Below are 20,243 nucleotides of genomic sequence, written 5' to 3' on the forward strand. Positions count from 1 at the left end.
CACTTCACCAGGCCAGTCTAGAGTTGGATTTACACACACGCCATATGATATAATATTTTTACTTTTTTCATTTTTATTCCTGGCTGCATTTACATTTACATTTTTCAAGTGTAAAATCTATTATCTATTGCAAGTTTTGGAAGCACTTTATAGCTCAGGATTAAGGTAAGATAACACAAGTGATATGTGAGTGTGTCTTTACCTCATTTGGGATATCAGCTTCAGTTTAAAAAAAACAAAAAAAAAACCTGTTATGGATGGATCGTAAAACAGTTTGGGACCGTTTGACACAACTTTTAACTTTTAACAGAGACTTTTAAAAAAATAGCAAGTGGCTCCTTTCTTTGTTTTTTTTGTGGAACTCATCAGTTTTTTTTTTGGCATGGTCCACCCGGGTTCAAACAGACGTAATCATAGATGTACGTGGGACCTGAACGAGTCCTCACAAATGTCTTCCTCGTCTCCTCGTCTCCTCCTCCTTCTCCTTCTCCTCCTCCTCCTCTGACCTCCTTGTTTACTGTTTGTAGCCATAGCAACAGTCTCTCACACACACACACAAAAAAACATCCTTTACTCAGTGATGTTAATCCTCGTCTCATTTTCACACATACCCCCCCCCCCCCCTCTCCTCGTCCCTCCTCCCCTACCTCCCAAAAAAAACCAACCATTTGCTTGCAGATTTGTAAAACGTCTTAAGTCTACGCTGAGCAACGTTTTCGGTGTGCTGGAGTTAACTGTGATCAATGACAACCACTTGTTGTCATGTTGTTGTTGTTTTTTTGTTGTTTTTTTCTTTCGTTGTTTTTTTTTTCTAATAATGCCCAATGGATTTTTTCTCTTTGTATTGACTGGAAAATGTAATCTATTGGTGTTGATTAAAAATGCCCTGGTAGCTTGTGGATTGCTAAAGTGGTCAGATAAATGTACTGTATAGCTGTACAAAGAGTGATAAAAAAAAAAGATGTTTTAAACTTTTTTTTTTCTTTTTTCTTTTTTCTGTGGGTACAGCACTGTTTAAAAAAAAAAAAAAAAAAAGAAAATCAAAGTGGTTTTAGCCCTTGCCTGTTTTAACTTATCATTTGGTGGTGGTCTTCTATTGTTATTTATATTATTTCAATTGTTGCCTCTCCTGCACTGATAAGAGACTGTAGCTCTGTGCAGGGGGTCGTACTGTATACCTGTGTGAAGCTTTGTATTTTTCCCCTCTGGTTTTGGACTCAGTGAAAGTGTGATGTTTACATGTACAGTTTTTCAGAATACATTTTTTTTTGTTTTTTGCATTATGTTTCAAGATATATATTTGTTTCTTCTCACCTATCTTCCCCCTTAATCTGTGTACATTTGCCCAGATATTTTCCTTTTTGTTGTTTCATTGCATCGGACGTGACCTCTTTGACTTCTCGGGTCACGTGGTCACAGTGTGCCGTGACAACTGGTTGTGGTTGGCTGGGCGTTGTGGTGGCTTCCAGCATTTTGACATGTTAGTTAAAAAAAAAAAAAAAATAGGGGGGAGCTTCACAACTTCTCAAAGTGGACCAGCAAAGATTTATCAAAGGATCGAGATGACTTTAATCAACTGTTTTCAAAAAAATACTATTGTGGCCTAGCGACAAGCGGCGGGGTTATTATACTATAGTTATTGTACTACAGTAAATGCTCAGATTATTTTAGCGTCCCGGCCGTGTTGTCAGGGAAAACTCCTTGTCCTTAATCCGACTGGTGCCCTGAAAGGTACACTTTGACCTGTTGTAATATCTCCTCGGTAACATAAAAGCCATTCCCCTCTCCTGGCCTTTTAAGGGGAACCCATAAACCTCAGGAAATACTGAAACTCCAAGTTTAGTTTTTATCCACTGATTTCTTCTGAAACGAGATTGAAATCTCTAACGAAAAAACCATTAACATTTATATGAGATGTCTATTGTTTTGTACATTTATCATTGTGATTTAAAAGTGGAGCTTTTTCCAGTACCTGTGACTTAATATTTTGATTTTTTTGGAGTGTTTATAGGTATGGATATTTATTATTATATGTGAAACTACAAAAAGACAAAAGAAAAGGTTGACCCTGTTTCATTTGTATGTTTCATGCAAAACTGTCCAGGTGAGATTCTCTCTGCCTCTTACATATCACTAATGAGGGACCTGTGTTTGTTTGGAAATAGCGCTTTTTCAGTGTTGCATCAACGCTATGGAAAAAAAAAGTAAAAAAAAGAAAAAAAACAACAACAGTGGTTTACCAACAGCAGAGTTGCAAGGCTCTCCTCTTCTCCTGAGATGTCAGTAAATTCAATAAAATAGTGCGATGAGCTATCAAACTGAGACCTCACTCTCTGGTTTCTTTTTTTTTTGTTCTTTTTTCTGTCGACTATACATTACAGTGATCAAAACACAGAGTCCTACACATATTTAAAGGATGGGTTAATGCGGATATCTGCCACATTGCAGCCTTTTAAGCTGTTGAGCCACAGTGGAAGTAGAGTAACAAAAAGAGGGACTTTAGCACTAAAAAAGACTGTAATGAAAGATATCTACCTAATTTGACTCATTTGGATGGCTGAAGCTTCATATTAGCTTCAGATAAACTATTAAATACATTTTTGCACAGAAGGAGGACTGTGGATTTTGTCCCCCATCACTTATATGAAAGTGCATTATGAAGGGATCTTCTAATGGTCAGGAGGAATGATTACAGCAAGAAAAACACATTCCAATATTCACTTGGGCTCCTGACTGTTGTTTTAAGACATACATGAATGTATAATGATGAGTGTAAGGTCCTCCACCACAAGAGAGCAGCAGAGTTACAGAAAGCTCAGAGAGAGATGATGCAAAGTCATGGAGGTGCAGAGGTGACAGACTGTGGGAATACAAGCTGCTGGTCACACAAACAGGAAGAGCTAATGAAGTTATTACATTAATACATATTTAACAAGGCTAAAGCTGTGTCCCCAAAACATCACATACTAACTATACTCAAAATATGCTATTCTAATAGTATACAGTTTTATATTTACAAGAAATCAACACACTGCATTGTGGGAGAATAGTAAACATCAACAGCACACTCAAAAATCAACAGCTTTGGTTGCATGCAACTGTTATGAGTTATGAATATAATTAATTTAGTCACTTTTCTATAATACAATACAACCTCAAACCTGCTTAGAATTAATGTTTAGTCTGAAAGAGTCTGCAGCCGTGACAGCAGCTCTCTGAGAAAATACTCTAATACTCTGATCCAAATTTCATGACAATCCATCTAGAAGTCATTGAGACATTTCACTCAGAGAACCTCAGGGTGATGTTAGAGGTGAAGTCAGGAGATCAAGTCATTAGCACACATAATTAATGTCTGTAAAAGATAGATGGTGCCAGTCCACCCACCCACTAGATGTTGAGACATATTCCTAGACGGGTGCAAACTTTGATCTGCTTGTAATGCTCAATAACAAGTCAGAGGATCATCAAAGAGGTTTAAAATCCATCAAATAGTTTTTAGATATTTCAGTCTGACCCAAACTGGTGTGTTGTCAGACTTACATTGAACAGTTTTATTGTAAGAATAAAACCTGATAAGAAGTGAAAAACTATAAAAACAATAGAAATGTCTGTCCCTGGAAGGACAGCAAAGACAAACGTCACCACACACATTATTTACGTTTGAGGTAACAAAACAGTGTTCATTTATCATTGTGAGGCTGTTGTTTGTATTTTTTCTTGATTGCACAAACCCTGATACATGATCTATAATATTTTTAGCGTAGTCTTCTAGTTTCATTTAGTCTCATCTAGTCTTACATGGACTTATCTTACATGGTTTATGATTTCAGAGCAGCAGTTTGGCTGCTCATGTTGGTCTGGCAAAGATTCAGATCCAGCTTCACAAACAAGAGTCTCATGTGAGAACGAACGCTGTGTTCCACCAGACTAAAGTCAATATTTTCACACGACAAAAACACAGCAATGACCTCATTATTATCTTGTTTTTCTGCAGAATTTTTTTTTTGCCACTAATGCAGTTTCTGACACGGTTCCAAGTACTGTTTGATAAAACCTTTAAAAATGCAGATTACAGTAAAAAATTCGCAGAATACAGTAAAGTTCCTGTTAATGTTGAATTATCGTATATATATATATTTATCATATATCATATATGTTAGATTATTAGAGTATTACTGATGCACTAATGTGTATGCAGCATTTTAATGGTGGTCGAGCTTAATTTGAACAATTTCGTAAACTGCTTGTCACTGCATAAAACAATGCATCATATTTTATAAGATGATAATAATAATAAATATTAAAAAGTATTTTGAATATTTAAATCCTTCACTTGAGTAATACCACAATTTAAAAACATGTAATTTCAAGTAAAAATGTAAAAATGTGATGGCCTCTGTGAGTGTATTATACATATCTTTGTATTATTATTATTATTATTATTATTACCAATGCATGAATGCGTACGCAGTGTTTAAAGTTGTATTTGGTAGGTATTAATAGATAATAAAGCATCATATTTTAGTACAGTTAAGTAAAGTAAAGTACAATATTTGCTTCTGAAATGTAGTGGAGCAGAAGCACAAAGTAAGATACAATGGAAATACTCAAACAATATGGGTACAGAACCTTAAGTAAATATACATTTTACCACTTCAGAACAACTGTGTTGACACTGAAAGACCCCTCGGTGACACGTGAACTCACACAGGCTCAGTGCTTCACGTTCTCCGCCCATGCTGCTGATCAAATATAGTCCTAAAACAGGATGTCACCCGACCCCTTGCAAACCCATACATCTGTGGTTGAACCTTTTGAACCCATGAAAGGACAAACAAAATTATACAATGAATCAATGTGTCTGCTTATACTGAGAATTTATCTTTCCACTTATCGTGTGTGTGTGCAGTATCAACTTTGTGTCTGGGGACGTTTCCACGGCAACACTGACTGATGGGCCAGATGCTTTTGCCCCAGATTCCTCATTTATCTTTGAGCTAGTGGATGTATATATGAGTGCCTCGTGTGACCATGCCAGCATTTTCCACACAGGCTACATACAGCAGATGAGGTTGTAAAAAAAGACTTTGACCCAAGAGCCTAGTTTCAATAAGCATCACAAATCATTTAATTCAAGTCTACATAGTGAAACCCAAACCACAGTATGATCCAGCACTTATTTTATAATGTGCTGTAATATAGTGTATATTTGTGGATCCACAAAGAAACAGCAATTTACTGCATTTGCAAAATAATTAATAACATTTAATCTAATTTATTAGGGTCTCTATTAGCTTCATTAAAACAGAAGCTATTTTTCCAGTAGCACATTAACAGACATTAAAATCACATCCCAACACACCAGAACCTCAGTTGATATCATACAAAACCACCTGATTACTAAAAAGATTAAATATTTCATTGATAAGTAATATAACGTTGCTAAATCCCTATTCCCATATGACTAAAGGACATATATAAATAAACTCAACGTGTCAATTATTACAACTGTTCATCACTTAAGTGGAATTGAGAGAATACCTGAGCGTATATTACAGTATTTCTTAATAATTTATAATCCAACATTTTATCGAGAACTTGCTCAAAAGTCATAATTAGTGTTATATCTAACTTAACATGTGAGTAAAGCTTATAAATTAAGTGAAAGCTCTTCATTTGTTACCATTCTGCAACTGATTGTAACTCTTTGTTCAGTTTACTTTCTAGATCCTTCATAGCAAAATTTATATATATGTTGTTGAATCATCAGCATATATACATACAGCCTTCTGCGTTGTCTAAGATTAATTGTACATCATTTGTTTAAAAGATATTATAAATAATAATGGTCCTAGACAGCGTCCCTGAGGTATCCCGAAACTAGTAGATTTCACCCTTGATAGTTGTATATTGGTCAAATAATTGTCAAGTTGTGACATTTACTAATTATCAGTTTAAATAAAATAATGAAATTAAGTCAAAACTGTAAAACACATCAATCTGGTTCAACCCAGTTTAGAAAAGTTTTCCTGCTGCCTTTTAAATGTGAGTTAACTGAACTCAAATTTAGTGGCTTCTAGTGGCACAGATGTGGCAGAAATGGACTCTAATATTCATTAAAATGTTTCAATTAGTGTAAAATAACATGTAAATGAGAATTGTTGTGTTTTTGTTATCTTAGAATGAGTTATTTATATCCACACAGGGGAGGGGTACTCATTTAGTTTCAATCTGCAACCTCGCTGTCAGGCGCCACTAAATCTTACACACTAGTCCTTTAATTTTAATCATTATTGTAGTTCAAAGTCATTTCATGGGTCGTGAAATGTAAAACCAACTGAAGTTAACTGATCTAGAAATAACAAAACAATATATAAGATTGCTCTTAGTAACGTTAAGTTATTGCTGTACAAAGGTATTGAGTTCAACACTAACCTACGTCACGGTGTGCATTGTTTTCATTCTTGTACTATAAAAAGAAACAACCATGACTCATCTCAGGATGTATTAAAGACACGCAGCAAGTTTCCATCACGTGTGTTTTCTGTAAACAGCAACAGAAGGATCTCTGGAGAATTTAACTCTCATACAACGGAGGGTTTGATAATATGCTGATTATGTTTCTTTAGAAATTGAATTTATTAAATTGTGGAAACTCGCAGCAGCACATTCATTCAACTCATCATTTAGAGATTAACAGAAAAGTTGTGAGATGAAGACGATGAAGACTAGCTATTTTTGGTTTAATGAGTTAAAATTGATAAAGCATGAATTTGGATGGGAGAACGTAATCTGCGTCTTTATCACAACCCATATTAAAAATAAACAATTAGGTACACAGCAACAATGCTGGATTGAATGAATGCCAATCACTCACATGTTCTCTGGTCATGTACAAAATTACAAACATTTTGGGTTGGGGTTACTCTGATCCTTGAAGAGATACTAAGGTATAAGGTTCCCAGGGACCCTCGGACCCTTGGACCATGTACCTGGGCTTGATGACAGAGGACAATGTTCAAAATAAGGACACCTATCTTCTCAATGTCTTGCTACTGGCATGCAAATAGGCCATCACAAGGAGCTAGTTGAAAGTTGACCCTTCAAGGCCAGGACAGTGGCTGGACATTGTAGAGGAGATATACTCCATGGAAAGACTAACTCACTATCTAATAATGAAAGCTGGATCAGCGCTGGCAAAAATGGACTGAATACAAGGGAAGAGATGGGTCATGACCTCAGTGGACATTTATGTTTACAGTCTGATGTTTCTGCAGATCACGTGTTTGAATGCATAACAAAAGATGAACTAAATCCACTACATTCCTGTGTGATGATTTACAGTGAAGTCGAACAGCCTTTACAATATTTTTCTTATTCATCTCTAAATTATAATTCATCTTATAAAGAAGTTACTTTCTCTACAATCGGTCAAATTACCCTTTAAATACTTTTTTTCTTGCATCTAGTATCCTGTTTTTTACTTTCCATGTCAAAGAGCACTGTGGTGTAATCAGCTCTTATAAAACCTGTGACTCTGTGCAGGATTCTGCAGTATCAGAGTTGGGGTTAGGGGACCTGTCGTCACTCATGTTGTTGTTTGTTTCACTGGTGAGCTTATGATCGCTGCAGCTGTGTTGTTTTGACATAAATATCCCAGGGATCTGTCCTTCACTGTGTCTGGTCTTCATGGTCTGTAAACTTTGCACACAGAAACCCAGAATACCCTCCGGAGTCATAAAAGAAGACCTACACGATTGGAGACTCCCGTGCCAGTGAAGTGACACGGGAGTATTTGTACTTGCCCGGGATCACAGGATATTTTTAGACACAAGAGTCTGTCTGATACACAGCCAGGAATAGTGCAGCTTTGGAGGGCAGGTTGGACAACCCGTGTAGTATTTAAATAGGTAGAGTTGCTCGAGGTATGAAAACATGAATGGCGCTTTGGTCCTTTAAATGTCAAGACGTTCGTCCTAGTATGCTGCTCTAAATATTCCACATCCAACACTGGAGCTGTTTGACTTTGATGTTTGAACAAAAAGATTACCTTACATCAGAAATGGACTGTAACCAGACTTTGTTCAGTCTATTCTTGGTTGTCATTGTGCAAAATGTTCCCTCTGTATTACTTCAAAGAAAAGTCAATTCGGAAAGAGTGCATTGATCCCTCTATCAGCACTACTACTACTGGTTACCAGTAGGACATGACATTGCAGTTATCAGGGTATTAATCAGGTCCAAAATCATAATGCATTCTTAATATGCTAAAGTTTCATAAGGCATTGGTTGTATGAGAGGCTTGGGATTCAAGGATTCAAAGTTTATGGCTGAGTTTTGAAGTAGTTAGTGCAAAAACTATGAGCTCAATATTTAAAGAACAACACAAAGATTGCAGGGGAAGCATTAAAAGCTCTCTTCTAGCAGCTTTTATAATATGAACAGACTGAATCTTTTACAACCAGGTGCTGTGACTTTTAAAATGGTTAAATAATTGAAATTGAAAATCCAGCACAACTATGGAATCAATAGCAGCATGTGGACTACTTTATTTTTATACTGTGCGGTTATGATGACAGGCCCGTGTTTCCAGTAACTGGTAACTGACCAGTGATAGCTTTTCAGAAATGTTTGTGCAGACGTGTCAGGGGCTCATCTATCTTTGGTTGCCGTTTTCAAATTCAGATTTTTACTTTGTTAGTATTTAAGTCACAACAACAAAATTACCAAAGCATCAAGAATCAATGGAACAAAATAGCATTAACATAACATTAAGACTGAGATATATGAATTATAGATAGTACATTTATGTATATATACACAATATATCCTGTGTGTGTGTGTGTGTGTGTGTGAGAGAGAGTGGTTTGTCTAGGTCATCCAGTGCCCCTTAGCTTGTGGTATGTTGATATGTATTAGGCAGCAAGATATGGCCTGTGTCCTATCCAAGAAGTATTTTTAAATTTGAGAGGTCAAACACTTTGAAATCTGACATTTTAGATCTCTGAGAGATGAACTTGTTAAAGTAGTAGTAGAGTAGTAGAAAAGTAGTAGTAAATGCTCATTTTGCTTATTTTATTAAATGTTTCACAGTATAGGAGGAATCATTTGTAAAACTGCTCATGAAGCATATAAACACAACATTTTAGCATTTAAATATTAAATATTATTATACATAAAGATTGTAACCTAAATCTGTTTTCCAGAAGCTTCTGACCTACATTCAAACTAAGGTGAGGTCTTATATAAGCTGTATCAACTGAATGAATGGCTGTTAATCATATCAGAGCTAACCAGCTTAGACCTGATTGGTAAGTAGGCTGTCTGTGTAGTTATAAAATAGCTGCTCTGCTGTGTGGATGACATGAAGAGTTGTTTTCCTAAATAATAAATGAAAATGTGATGCACAAACGGTTTCTTTTGGCAACTTTAAATGTTATTAATCATTAAAACACAAAGTACTGGCTCCAAGCATTATTTTTTTTTTTATTATTATTAACAGTGTGAAGTCACATGAAGAAATAAATGAAAAAAACTTTTTACATACTTGAGTTTTTGGGGCTTTTTTTTTTTTTTTAAGTTTTGGTCATAATAAAAATAAAACTATACATAAGCAATAACAAGGAAAAACAAAACTTAATTTGTTAAAGTAAAAAAAAAATAAATCACCCTCATCATCTCCATCTTCAGTGCTGATGATGGCAAGTTGAGGGTGAGGGAAGTGTGAAGGGAGGAGGGGGATGAGGGGCAGGAAGGTGAAGTGATGCGGGGGGGCGGAGGTTAAGAGGAGGGAGGGGTTGTTGTTGTTTTTGGTGGAGAGGTCGATGGTTCAAACTTTCCCACATCACTGCTTTCACTGAGTCTCCTGTTCATAACCATCTCCTTGGCGATGCAGGTCACCTGACCGTTGGCCACTGTGTAGGTTCTGTTTCTGAAACACAAAAACATCACAGTTTTAATCCCCTGAGCAAAATTTAAAAAAAAAAAAGGGTAACAGCAGCTGATGTTCAACACTCGACACTCACTTTTGACTTTCAGATTCGTTCTGCATGCCGGGCTGGTTCTGTTTAGCATAGAAAAACGAAGTCCACCAGTGGCCAGAGTCCTGCCTTGGAAGTCCTGTTGAGATCAAAAATGACTGTCACACATGGAAATCTGTTTGGTGCAAGATGACTTTCACTTTTCACAATGTCAAAAAGTTGAGAGAAGCTGAACATTTCTCATACCTGGGTGGTGTGGAATGACCTCTCCTGTGTACTCAGCACTGCCACAGGAGCTGTTGCTGGAGGTAGACCCAATACGCCCTGGAAGAAAGACACAACATTTCCTGTCAGTGGATAATCTCTTAAAAGACAAAAAAAGGGCTTCCACAAGAGGAAAGATATGCAAGAATGAAAAACAAGCATAGTAATTAATCCATATGAATGCATATCGGCCACATCTGACTCACTTCTGTAGTAATCATGGGTGGCGATGAGAGAGCCACTTGATGGAATTGCTGCCATTTTCTCCGACCTTAGGTGGAAAACCGCTCAAAAGATGGAAACTGGTAACCTGGAGAGACACAGAAGCAAAGTTGATATTAGGCTAGAAAATAAAATGAAAATATGATGCAGTTACATTTGCTGCTATATTTCCTGCTTTATCTTATTTTACATGCCATGCTTTTTCTCTATAAAGTGGAGCCACAAGGCCAGATAAGCTACCCTCGCACTGCAGAGCATTACATGTCACTTTGGAAGCCTTTCAAGGAATCTGAGCTGCGTGTGTCCCAGTTCACAGACCTCCACTGAGTGATAAACCGTACACAGCTGCTTCCGAGAGTCTGGTTTCCAATGTCTCAAATATCTAGAGTGTGCATGTGTGTGTGTGAGAGAGAGCACGTCCAACTGATAGCGTGTTGCACGAGCTGGGTGCATGAACATGGAGGTGTTTGGTTAAAAAAACCTCTAAGCCGCAGCACTTCTCATAAAGGACATTTGTAGATATCAGTGGACGAATGCAGTCAGCCAAGAAAACATGTCCAACTATTTCAAGTGCATGAAACTAAAATAACCTTTTTGAGAATTTCTTGATTATTAAACAGCTTGAATATTAAAACAATACAAGTGTACACATTTACATTGTATTAATGTGCCACAGAAAATGCATTCCTGACTCTTGTAAGTATAATCAAAGTTAAGAGCCTGGAGCCTGAGAACCAGTTGAAGGCTGTAAAGCTTAACTCCAGGTGAGCAGCAGATGGCTTTGGGGGATTTCAAGGTGCAGACAAATAAACGTCTGCAAATCTACATAGATGCAGCAGCTGATGCATTAACGAACCAATTATACAGTGCATATCAAGAAATATATACTAATTTGCTTAATTAAAAGTATGTGAGGGATAATTTGCATGTTTGGCCTTGCAAACACATGTGCATTTAAAAGGCATATTTCCTTATTAAGCACAATTAAGCCAAAAACAACCTTTGTATTCTTGAGATAAATATGAGAAAGCACTGCAGAGAAGGACACCACACTTATACAATTTGAGGGTAATAACTGTCACATTTCATTCATTTTTCATGCACAAAATAAAAGGTTTGAACATTACAATAAACCATTAATTTAACAGTTTGTACTCACCTTTAAAGTTGACGGTGATGTAGTTGGCACCTGATGCGGCTGTAAGGTGCGGAGGGCTTGAAGTAAGAAGAGGTGTTAGTTGTTACTGTGGCCCATTTGTGGACGAAATATCTGTGTTTGACCCCTCTGGTCACAACGCTGCTGCTGTCTGAGTCACTGCAGACTCACCACAAGCTTATATAGGATCAGCTGAGACACGAGGGGAGGGGGACATGAGAGCTCGAGGGCAGAGAAAACGTGCTGTTGTCCATATTCAGGGGAGGACACGAGACAGCACAGGCGTTGGACATGCTTTAGGTTAATGCATACTGAGAAATGAACTACCGCGAGGTTAGGGTAAGGTTCATAGTTTAAATCGCGAGAGTTACTCAAATAGTGTCTCTAGGATCTTATTCTGGTCAGGGTGGGAAAAGAACCCTCTAAAGCAGTAGAACAACTGGCATTTTCTGCAATTTTCATACTTTAATACAAAGTTATCGAGTGGGCCAGATTGGACCCCTTGGGCTGTATGTTTGTTTGACACCCCTGCTCTAGTTGATCTAATCTAGCACCGATGGCAAAAGACGTGATCTCAGAGTTTAGTCCTTAGTAAAGCAGACAGACAAACATATTTAAGATTAATGAAACAAACTCAGACCAGCGGGTTTAACATGTGTGACGTTATTTGACGTGATTTATGTGTTTGAAACCACTTTGATAGCAAACCAACCTATAATTATTTTCAGAAATAGTCAACCACCTGTACATTAACGTTCGTACGTAAATAAGGTAAACAATGGTGTTTAAAGGGAAACCTGCACTGATTTAAATCTCGGTGGTGGTGTAAGCATCTGTCTGTAAAGTAAAGAAGTATATTTATGCAGATAACATATCTATATATATAAAATCATAGCATGTATACCTTTGATCACTATAAATACTTAGCTAACACTCCGCGACATAACCTTCCCTGGTGGTCTAGTGGTTAGGATTCGGCGCTCTCACCGCCGCGGCCCGGGTTCGATTCCCGGTCAGGGAACTACTCTTTTTGACCTTTTTTATATTGTTTAACAAAGGGTATTCACATACATCTCCTCTCAGTTTTTATTTTGGAACGTCAAACCAAAAATAACAATAAAATAAGTAGAATATAGCACCAATGTTTTTGTAATCTAAGAAGCCATTATGAGGGGTTTGAAGGTTTAGAGACCTGGTACATTTTATTAAGGGTTTCAGCTTTTGATTTAATACATGTGGACAACAGTGGTAGAAAGCAGCAGCTGTGGGACCTACCTATTTTAATTCCCACAAATGAACTATCAGTCGATCAGAAAATATACTCTCTCTAGTCTGGTGGTGCAACAGAGTCATTTTTGCCAAATCGGTATTCATTTCAATGGCTTTAGTTCTGTTGTTCCTCTCTTACTAATGAAAAAATGACGTTGCTGTTAAAAGTATATTTTCATCTATCATATACTGTATATTCTTAACTGCATGAATAGAAATAAATAAAAGAACTGGCACATAGTTAATAGCTGACCCCTGACATGCATTACAAAGGTGGAGACACATGGTTTCCATACTCTAAACAAGGAACACGTGCAGGGAAATTTCCTTTTAAAACAATTAATACAGGCCTCTAGCGCCACCCACAGGCTACATAAAAAGACCAGCAGTGATTAAAGCCTGGGTCTTACTATAGTCACACAAAACAACAATATTAGTAACATTAATTTAACAACAGACGACAAACCATTCAACTGTCTTTATTTGAAAAATCTTGATTGATGTTAGTGATATTCTGTTTTTAACGTCAATGAATACAAATTCCAAGTAATTCAGCATATTTATGATGGGTTTACTGTACTCACATGTCAAAATAAAAATTACATTTAAGCATTAAGAAAAAAATCATTTCCAACTTGAAAGATTATTTATTATATTGGAGTTCAAAATAATTTTACTTTACAAACTGATTACTTCCTTTTAGTCATACTGTATTATCACAACAGTCAAAAATAACAACACATTTAGGATAAATTTACAAAGACAAAGAGAGCAAAGAAGAACATTATTTCATAACTTTACAAAGTATGAAAAATTATAGCGGTGTGTTGAATGGGGCGATCTCATGTGGTGTGACGTGAGGATCCTCTTTCAAAGCCGGAGGTGTCTCTGCTATTAGACAAACCGCTGGTCACCTTCTCCTGTGGGAGTCACACATGACACAAGAGATCAATACACACATATTAGTAACAGAGCTGCAGTAGTTGGTCAATGAATTTATTAGATGCTATTAAATGCTAACTATTAAATTTACTGCCAACTATTTTGATAATTGATTATTCATATTGGGCCATTCTTTAAAAAGGTGTTCAAATTTTATGATTCCAGCTTCTCAAATGAGAATATTTTAAGACTATCTTCAAGTTATAGACTTTTAAAGACATTATCTCGTGCTTCAGGAAACATTAATCAACATTTTTCAGCATTTTCTGACATTTTATACACGATCAATGAATCCATTAAAATCCAGTAAATAACCAACAGATGAATCAATAATGAAAATAATGAGACAGACTCACCTTCACATTGCCGACCATTTCCTCAAAAGACTTGAATGTAGAGGAGTGTCTGGAGAGAAATATGAAGACAAATATTTTAGTGGAGCCATGGTAACAAACTGAATCACACAAATACAACAATAAGCAATAAATATGTGAACTTGTGTTTTACCTCATAGACGGCACGCTCATTGTGTGGGTCAGGGTGCTTTCACATTAAAGGAAGAAGAAAGAAGAAAGAAGTTTGAGCATTACAAAAAAAACACGTAAGAAAATTCAGCTCCACAACATTGAGATCAATTAGTTGTACTTCTCTCAAATCTTACCGTGGTGGGACAGGAAGAGGCAGAGCTCTGTTGAGATAAAGACAGAGACAAACACATTACGTCACACCAGCGTCACTTTACGAGAACAAAAAGACTTATGAGCTGCTGCCAGCCGCTGATGTCCAGATGTACTGCTGTGATTGGATTACTGTTGTTTACCGGCTACAGAAACACACAAGACGGCAGCCACCTTCCAGGGACCTGACAACAACTTCCTCAAGTTCAAATGTTTTACAACCACTATTCAATCTAACAGAGTAAATGTTTAGTTATCATACCTTTACTTTGTTATATATTTCAAGTGGAGAGAATCAGTTAACAAAACTAAACTTTTTATTTATTTATTCTTTTTATTCTGTTTTGTTGTATACGTTTTATCTTCTTAGCGATTTTATTAATATTTATTTTACTTTTATTAAACTTCATCTCTTATATTTCATTTATTTTTAATACATTTTAATCTAGTTCTTTACTCTAACTTTTAATAAACCTTTTCTCTTATTCGCTCTGATTTTTATTGATGTATTATTTATTTTAACATTTTATTATCCATATTTTCTCTCGCGTGCAAAACAAAGTATTAGACAAATGAAAGATTTAGATGAAAAGTTAAATAATATAACTATAATATAATTCTGAACTGTCTGTACCCAAAATCCATTCAATAGTTTTGAATTTCACTCATTACTTCTCACTTAAACGTCAACCTCATGATGAAAAGTCAGGGTGTGAAAAGTTCTTATGTTGTAAAGACTCATTATTTTCTTTCATTTATTCCACTTGTCTTTCCTCACTTCCTTTTATTCTCCTTCCCTTCTCTTTAATTGGTTGTTTTGTTCACCGTCTGTCAGCCCTAATTGTCCTGACTGAGTTCACCAGGTTCACTCCAGTCTTATTTAAAGACTGCGCTCCCTCTCGCTCGTACTCTTTAACCTTCACATGTGACAGCAGACCCAAGTGTGTTTTTTCCCTCCTCCATTTATTACTGCACTAATACAATTCCTGATTAATGGAAATAAACCTTCCTTAAGAGTGAAGTCTTTCTGACTGATGCCCATAATCAACCTCCTACTTTACACATTGGGATACATCTTCAACATTTATCAGTGATTATAGCAGCTGTGACTGTACTATTGTTTTATTTGAGAGATCTGAGAGTCAAACATAAAATATTAAATCCAAGAGGATAGAAATTAAAGAGAACAAATCAAACGTAAGTGAAAATAAATGTTATGATGTGCTGAGTCTGATATGTGTATTTCTTCTGTTAGTCCTCCAACCTGTAACTGTAACCTCAGTTTACATGTCAAAGCATCCTGCTGACATGTCTGCTGCTTGTCCATCTGCCAGCGTGAATGAGCCAAACACAGCTTTTCCTAACAGGCGTTTTGATGACAGCTTGCGCACTACTTTCCCTCGTTCTTTTTTAATCTCCACACCAGCAGAATTAGTTAGGTGTTAGGCTAATTTCCTTCCCTCGTTTTGGTTTGTTACAACTTGTGGCTTAAAAGTGCAGTATGAAAAAAACCTAAAGGCATTTTAATTCACGTATAATCACCAGAAAATAAGAATTGGAGTTGTTTATATCACACTGCACCTTTAAATCCTCCATAAATAACATGAATCATTTAAAATAATCTAAATTAGCACAAACAAAACTAGAAAATTGTTTGCTTTGAAAGTTAGGAGGAAGGAGACAACTTTGCCAACTTTGAGTGTACCTCATCTCTGTCAGTCTCCTGGTGATGACAACTCCCACACTGGACAACGCAGACGATGTGACCTGACCTGCGTAGGAAAGACTCTCCCGGGTCCTCATACATCTACAGGTAGAAAGAAGCAAAGAGGAAAGTCAAATATTGACATTATACCTGCGACACAAGATTTTTTTTTTATTATCAATGAATCTGTTCATTCTGTATTTTGTTGATTAATTGATTCATTTTTTTTGTCAATCACTGTTTTTCCCAGAGTTCAGGATGACGTTCTGAAATCCAGACCAACAATTCACAAAATAAAGATATTCATTTCACTATAAATGAACATTAAAGAAAGCAGGAAATTCATGTTTGAGGATTTTGACTTTTTTTCTTCTTAAAACATTAGTCCCTATTATACATCAGAGTGGATACATTTCTGTGTGTTTTTTTCATTCATAGGTTTGTTTTATATGTGTGAGTGAATATGTGTATGCATGTATGTGTATATATATATATATATGTGTGTGTATGTAAGTATATATCTCAGAGTGGACACTTTTTGGTTTGCTGTTTTTTTTTTCTTTTGATTTTTAAATATTATCTTCTTTGTGTTATTTTCTTGCTTAATACGTGAATATAATATATGTAAAGATTATGTACAGCTGTAAAAGGAAAAAGAAGGTAATCATATGAAAATGTGTATTATTGTACCATTGTTGATAAAACAAAATAAAAATTAAGTTTAAAAAAATTTGTCCAAACAATTAATTGATTATAAAAGTAGTTAGTACATCTTAGTTGACAACTAATCAAATAATCATCTACTCGTTGCAGCTGTAGTGCGCACAGAGAGCTCAAAGATATGACATCATACACACTGATTACAAACATGTACGTCAATGGCTGTGGTCCGTCTGGCTGCAGAGGATCTATCACTCGCTTAGTTTCAAACAAACGCTTCAGGCTAGCCCTGCCGCTGTCTGTTAATAGTACTGCTCCTTATGCTAAGTCAGGCTGTAAGGCTATTAACAGGGCACCAATCCTATTTGACCTCGAAAAAAATCCCATCACTTGTTCCTGGGGAGAGATCCCTCTTTATCATGCAAGAATAGGACAAAAACATTGGGAATCCCCCCCCCCCCAGGCATTAAGATATATTTTTTTTTTTCACAATATGATGCAAAAACAAAGCGAAACACTCACACATTAGAATTACTGATGTCCTCCAACGTGGCAGAGGCTGTGAGGTATCTGAAAAAAGAGCGGGACATGCACAGGTTGACAGATTAAGTCTTAAGAGAGAGAGACCACGACAGTCATTAGTGTGCTTTTCAAAGTTATGTAACCACACGTCACACAAAAGCAATGCGTGGCAAATGTTCTGCCAGTGGAGAGGTTGGATGTGTTATGTAAAACCAGGTAAGACTATGGGAGTGCGTAGTGGAGCCCTTACTACTATTTAACGTCACATGTCACATCAAATAGAAAGCTACAGAGTCAGCGTGTAAACATGCAGCGTGTGTGGGAAGGTGTAAATGTACTAACGGGGATGACGTCTGGACTTCATGCCAGCCTTTGGACAGGTTCTGTTTCATGTTACTCATGGGACTCAAACCCAGCTGTCTCCGGATGTCTGCTGCATAGTGTTCTTTAGCCAAAAGCACCTGCCGCAAGGTCTGAATTTCATCCTCTACCTATTTGGGAGAAAATCACAAAAAAAAACACATTTATTCAGTAGAGACAACAGTGAGCACATGATGTCAAACATATTTTCTTTTTCATGTAACACGTGATGAATAGTCCAGAAGAGCTGCGTTACCTTTGTGAGCTCAAACTGTAGATTGTCAATGTCTTCCTCGCTGAGATCTGGGTTTGAGCATCCGTTTCCTACATCCCTCGAAGAGAAGTTCATGGACGGTGAAGTCCGACCAAAACCTTCCCAAGAAGCAATATTCAACAAATAATGGTATTAGATAGATAGATAGATAGATAGATAGAAATAAACAATATCAACGCTACCTATATCTAAAACATTTTATCTTAATGATGGATGCTCACGTAGAACAAAAAAAGTCAATTTCACAAAATGTTTTCATAATTTCAACATCTTCCATAAGGAGATTATCATTTTCAGATTGACTAAATAATATCTTTCTGTAATTGTATTTTAAAAAGCAACAAAAAACCCCAAATATTTTGATAATTGATTCATCGTTTTGAATAATTTCTTAAGAAAAAGTCCAAATTCTTCAATAATAGCTTTTCAAATGTGAATATTTTCTGGTTTATTCAACACAAAACAAGACATTTTAGGATGTCATCTTAGTCTTTGGGAAACTGATCGACATGTGTCACCATTTACTGACATTTCATGGAGCAAAGGACTAATCTTAGCTGCAGCCCTACTCATAAAACTGACATAGCCAAAAACATCCTGTTTCCGAATGTAGCTCAGCTTGGCACACAAAGCTCTTTTCCTTTTACCTACTACTATTAGTAAGTAGTAAGTAAATAAATAGGAACACATATGTATATCTAACAGGAGACCCTTAGACTGAGGGCTGCAACTAACAATTGCTTTCATTCTCGATTATATGTTGATTATTTTCTTGATTAATCGATTACTTGTTTGGTGTATAAAATGTACGAAAATGGTGAAAAGGTTGATTCATTCTCATAGCACAAGGTAACTTAAGTTTGTCTTGTTTTGTCCACAACCCAAAAACATTCAGTTTGCTGACATATAAGACCAAATCAACCAGAAAATATTAACTGGAAGCTGGAATCTGAGAATTTGGTTGACTCCAAACGCTTCACTGGTTACTAAAATAGTTGCAGATGAATGTAATAGTGAACAACTTATCGATTAACTGATTTATTATTGCATCTCTACTCAGGTTACAGCGTGTGGACTTTTACAGCCAACTATAGGACATGTTCTGAGATATTTGTTGCATACTTTCTAATAACAGAGTGAAGGCAGTCGGAGCTGTCCGCAGTGCTGAACTTCACTGAGTCTGCTCGGTTAGCTGGAGCTAAAGGTGGCTAACAGATAACCTGTTGCACGCAGAGCTAACATTAGCGCGCCATATACACATTCAACTAAAAACTGACCTAATGTTCGTGTAAAATAACCGAACAGCATCATTAAACCAGTGTTTAATAGTCTTACCTGGTCGGTTCATTACTGCTGGTTTCCTCCGGAGTGTAGTGAGCAGCTAGCTGCAGCCTGCAGCCTCCATGCAGACACTGAGCTCAGAGCTGCAGACTGTGGATCACTGAGGATATAAATGGATCCACTGTGGCGCGAGGAGTACTCAGATCCTTTTAGTCTACTACAAGTAAAAATACCATCATGTAAAAATACTCACAAGTTATAAGTAAACGTCTTACTATTTTAATAGTTGAATTTTACTTGATTTTATAGGCTATATTGTTTTTTAGTTCCTTTTATTGTGCACTATTTTTATTGTTTTGGTTGTTTTGGGTTTTTTTTTGTTTTTTTTTGTTTTTTTTGGGGGGGGGGGGGGGGTGTTCCATCTTACAGGCTATTACATTAATGTTTTTATTTCTTTCCTCTTTCTTTTCTGTTCTTTTTTTTTTAAACAATGCTTTATGCTCCTTTTATGTCCCTTTTATGTGAAGCATGTAGTTTCTTTTGTTTTAAGGTTTGAGCTACATTTATTGTTTGAAAGGTGCTATGCAAAAAATAACAAAATAAGCCAAAATAAATACCATACAATATTAATAATAACAATAACAATAATAATAATAATAAGAAGAAGAAGAATACGATATTATTATTATCAATCATCATTATTATTATTATTATTATTATTAGTAGTAGTAGTAATAATAACAGTATTACAAATATTACTACTACTACACGTCGTAACAATAATAATAACAATAATAATAATAATAATAATAATAAAGTTACTAATACACTATCACTAATTCTAGCTGTCAAAAAATGTAGTGAAGTAAAATGTTAAAAATTTTCCTTTAAATGTTGTAAAAGTATAAAGTAGCATATAATGTAAATA

General features: G+C 36.1%; 3 protein-coding genes and 1 non-coding gene across 4 annotated transcripts in view; 1 reads left to right on the forward strand and 3 right to left on the reverse strand.

The window, feature by feature from the left end:
- The window catches only part of plp2b (proteolipid protein 2b), a 374,364-nt gene that overhangs the window by 80,813 nt on the left and 273,308 nt on the right, over positions 1-20,243 (reverse strand). The window lies entirely within an intron of this gene.
- ppdpfa (pancreatic progenitor cell differentiation and proliferation factor a) lies at positions 9,466-11,787 on the reverse strand. The gene is made up of 5 exons (XM_053317758.1): positions 11,629-11,787; positions 10,454-10,557; positions 10,230-10,307; positions 10,029-10,122; positions 9,466-9,934 (listed from the first exon to the last, which is right to left on the reverse strand). Exons 2-5 carry the CDS (start codon positions 10,506-10,508, stop codon positions 9,784-9,786), a joined length of 378 nt encoding a protein of 125 aa, XP_053173733.1. The 5' UTR covers positions 10,509-10,557; positions 11,629-11,787; the 3' UTR covers positions 9,466-9,783.
- On the forward strand, positions 12,575-12,646 carry trnae-cuc (transfer RNA glutamic acid (anticodon CUC)). The gene has a single exon. It is a non-coding gene; the product is annotated as a tRNA-Glu (tRNA).
- LOC128357642 (tumor protein D54-like) lies at positions 13,672-19,382 on the reverse strand. The gene is made up of 9 exons (XM_053318010.1): positions 19,370-19,382; positions 18,017-18,132; positions 17,743-17,891; positions 17,401-17,448; positions 16,219-16,320; positions 14,498-14,524; positions 14,344-14,379; positions 14,193-14,241; positions 13,672-13,814 (listed from the first exon to the last, which is right to left on the reverse strand). The coding sequence occupies exons 1-9, from the start codon at positions 19,380-19,382 to the stop codon at positions 13,737-13,739; spliced, it is 618 nt and encodes a 205-aa protein (XP_053173985.1). The 3' UTR covers positions 13,672-13,736.

Source organism: Scomber japonicus, chromosome 4, assembly GCF_027409825.1.
Source record: "Scomber japonicus isolate fScoJap1 chromosome 4, fScoJap1.pri, whole genome shotgun sequence".
NCBI lineage: Eukaryota > Metazoa > Chordata > Actinopteri > Scombriformes > Scombridae > Scomber > Scomber japonicus.